This window comes from Merops nubicus, unplaced genomic scaffold, assembly GCF_000691845.1.
Source record: "Merops nubicus isolate BGI_N331 unplaced genomic scaffold, ASM69184v1 scaffold8365, whole genome shotgun sequence".
NCBI lineage: Eukaryota > Metazoa > Chordata > Aves > Coraciiformes > Meropidae > Merops > Merops nubicus.
Window position 1 is genome coordinate 25,490 of NW_008608908.1, and position 3,260 is coordinate 28,749.

Sequence of the window (3,260 nt, forward strand, 5' to 3'; positions counted from 1 at the left end):
AAGGGTTTTCCAGGCTTGGATCAGGCTGCCCAGGGCAGTGGTGGAGTCCCCATCCCTCCAGGGATTTAAAAGCCCTTGTGGATGTGGTGCTGAGGGACAAGATTCGGTGGTGGACTTGGACGTGCTGGATTCATGGTTGGACTTGATGATCTTAAGGGTCTTTTCCAACCTAAAGGATTCTATGATTCTGACTGAGCAAAAAGGGCTCTGTAAGACCCTGAACTGCCACTTTACATTTGTTTAAAAACTTCTAGATCTTTTCATTCCCCTTGAATCTATTTTACCTCCCTTACTTTATTTTACCACCACGTTGAGCAGCTTAACTGCTCTATTTTTCAGTCTGTGTCCTTAATTAAAACAGTGATTCCTCCTTGGAGTTAAATGAATCAAGCTCGTGACTGCAGTCGAGCAGAATGCTTTTGTACACTTTAAGTAGCACCAGGAGCCAAAGCAAAACTCTGCAGCCTGGAATGTCCCTGCTAGGAACAAATGGCCGGAGGTGGGGACAAATCTGGAGAAGCAGCTCCAGTGGCTGCCCAGCGCCTGCTGTTATCACAGGCTGGGGAAGGATGACGTGGAGAGGCGGGGAGTCGCTCCTGCAGAGCCTGGCTGATATCCTGCTCTTGCTGGTGGGATCCTGGGAGCTTCTGCCCCGATGGCGTTTGTAACCCAGGATCAGATCCAAAAGGTAAGGAGCTGTACCCGTGAAGGAGCGTGGCTGCAGTGCAGGCAGGTGACACTGCTCTGAGATACTGTCACTAGTTAACCTGTGAGCAGGTCTAGCAAAAATCAGCTTCACAAACAGTCTTAACTTTTTTGTATTACGTTGATTTTGGGTGTGTGAGGACCCTGTTGTGGCTACAAACTCTTCCAGAGGACAACTGGTCCTGTAGAGGTCTTGGAGGAATTTCTCTTGTGCCCTTCTGTCGTGCTGCTCAGCTCTCATCCGTGAAGTCGAAACCTGCCTGTCAAAGGATAATCTTCAGGGTATTCTATATAAAGAACCAGTAGTGCCAACAGAGTTCACTTCGTTCTGTAAGGGATTGTGTAGTCAACCATGAGAAATCACCCAGGGATCCTTCCCTTAGAGATAGCAACACTTTCCAGCCTGTAAAGGAATCTTGTTCTTATTTGGCATCCAGGTCTGACTGTTCTGTTTGTGTTAGCAGGCTTTGGGATTTAGTAGTTGCTGCTATGTGTCTTAAGATACTCTTAAGCCACAAAGGCTCCAGTCACAAAATCTCTGCTCTGTGGGCTGTGAGGGGCTGAGATATGTTGTTCTTAACTGTATGGAATCCACGCTTGTTACTGAACTTCTTTACAATAGCAACTCCTCCTGAAATTACAGACCGAGAGGAGACTGTCCAGCTGCAAAGCTGGAGCTGGGCTGCCTCTCACCCCGAGCTGAGGCACAGCAAAGGGGCCGAGCTGTTCTCTCTCGCTTGTGCCGCTTCCCTGGGGGTCTGTGTCTCTTCCAGTTCCACGAGGATGGCTTCCTCCTCCTGGAGCACTTCTTCACGGCGGAGGAGTGTGAGAGCATGCGGAGGCAGATGCAGCACATCGTGGCGGGGATGGAGGGGCCGCCCCACTGCCGCACCGAGTTCTCCACCCGCCCGGAGGAGCAGCTCCAGGCGCAGGTACCGGGGCAGGGAGGAGGGAGGGAAGGGGCAGAGAGCTGCTCAGGACCTGCTCGGAGCGGACACGACTCTGTCCTCTAACCGCACCTAACCCCGTGAGAGCAGTTTGCCCTCCAGCTCTCTGCAGATGTTGCTGGGGCTGTCAGAGGGTGAGGAGCAGGGGAGGTGTGTGGCTCTGCTGGGCCACGGGCAGCTCGGACATCACTTTGTGCTGGTTCTGCAGCCAGAAAACAGGTTCCTTTCCAGGCAGCTAGCATAAGAATAGCAAGGGTGGCTTGGGCGAGGGGTTTTTGTAAAGTCTTAACCAATGCCAAGGCATTTAGTGTTGTGGAAAGCCTTTTTCTGAGTGATTTGTATTGCCTGTGTTTTATTTGTGCTGCGGCTTGATGGGAGAAAGATGCAGGTGAGTATAAAATGAGCCTTTGATCAAAGCACTGTGTTTTTACAAGGATATTATCTTTACTGGGCTCTTATCCCTGGCAGGGTAGCTCGGATTATTTCCTAACCAGTGGAGACAAGATTAGATTCTTCTTTGAGAAAGGTGTTTTGGACGAGAGAGGTAAGCCCTGGTCTGAGTTAGGCCCAGGGAGGGGAGGGGAGGGCTGGCTGAGGGGCCAGGGGCAGTTGTCAGCTCTAGGGAGGATTCCTGCTTTGCACACAACATTAAATTCTGGTTTTGTTTTATAGGTAATTTTCTAATTCCAAAGGAGAAATCCCTCAGCAAGATTGGCCATGGTATGTTTAAAGGATGGGGGTTTGAGAGGGATGGACAAAAGGGATGTGGTTTTCAGGCATGAGGATTTCTCCAGACCTACTCACCATAAATAACCTTGACTACCAGAGTTGAAACCTTTGAGCAGCAAAGCACCTGCACTCTTGTGTTGCTTCTCTGTGTCTCCTGGGGATGACTGCATCAAATACCACAAGCCTCATCCTCTCTTGCCATTGTGGCCAGGCAGCTCCTGTCTTTGCAGCCTCAGGCTGATGTGCTCTGGGTTTCTGCATTAAATTCCTCAACTTGACTTCTACAGCCAGTCTGCTTTCCTCCACTTTGCTCTGTCACCATCAGCAGTTCTCACTGTGCTGCCCCCCACTCTGTTGTCGAGAGGCTTAAATATCTTCTGTTACAATCCTTTTCACAAAAACCCTTCTAGGTTTTTCAGCCATGCATAGCTCAGAGTCATCAATGTGCAAAAATTTGGACTTCAGCCCTTGTCTCTTATGTAAGAGATTGCTCTAACAAATTTACCACCTGAGGCTGGTCACGTTCGGTGCAGATCAAACTGTGTCTTCTGTGTCCTGTGCAGTGGTAGGTTGCCAGCACTGCAGTTGTCTTCTCTCCTTTGGTGTCACCAGCACCTTTTCTTTACACTTACTGGTTTCAGTTTGACCCATTTCCTCTCTCCTAGCTACCAAACTTGCATTTTGATCCCACTTGTTTTCAACCAATACATGGAAAATGAGAGCAGGATACACAGTGTCTCCAAACACATGAACTTTGCTCAGATTAAACTTCACTAAACTTGGAAATTCAGTACTGAGAGTTCTTCATTCCCTGGTTTTCTCAGAAAAACACTCTCCCCCTCCCAGCCCCCCTGACATTCTGTTATACTTCAGTTTTTT

General features: G+C 49.1%; 1 protein-coding gene across 2 annotated transcripts in view; it reads left to right on the forward strand.

Annotated features, from left to right (window-relative positions):
* The first annotated feature begins 655 nt into the window (after window positions 1–655).
* The window catches only part of PHYHD1 (phytanoyl-CoA dioxygenase domain containing 1), a 6,465-nt gene continuing 3,860 nt past the window's right edge, over window positions 656–3,260 (forward strand). For both annotated transcript variants that reach the window (XM_008940409.1, XM_008940410.1), the window contains exons 1-4: window positions 656–688; window positions 1,479–1,637; window positions 2,121–2,196; window positions 2,325–2,372. In XM_008940409.1, coding sequence (XP_008938657.1) covers window positions 656–688; window positions 1,479–1,637; window positions 2,121–2,196; window positions 2,325–2,372 — 316 coding nt within the window. The remainder of the gene's footprint in view (window positions 689–1,478; window positions 1,638–2,120; window positions 2,197–2,324; window positions 2,373–3,260) is intronic.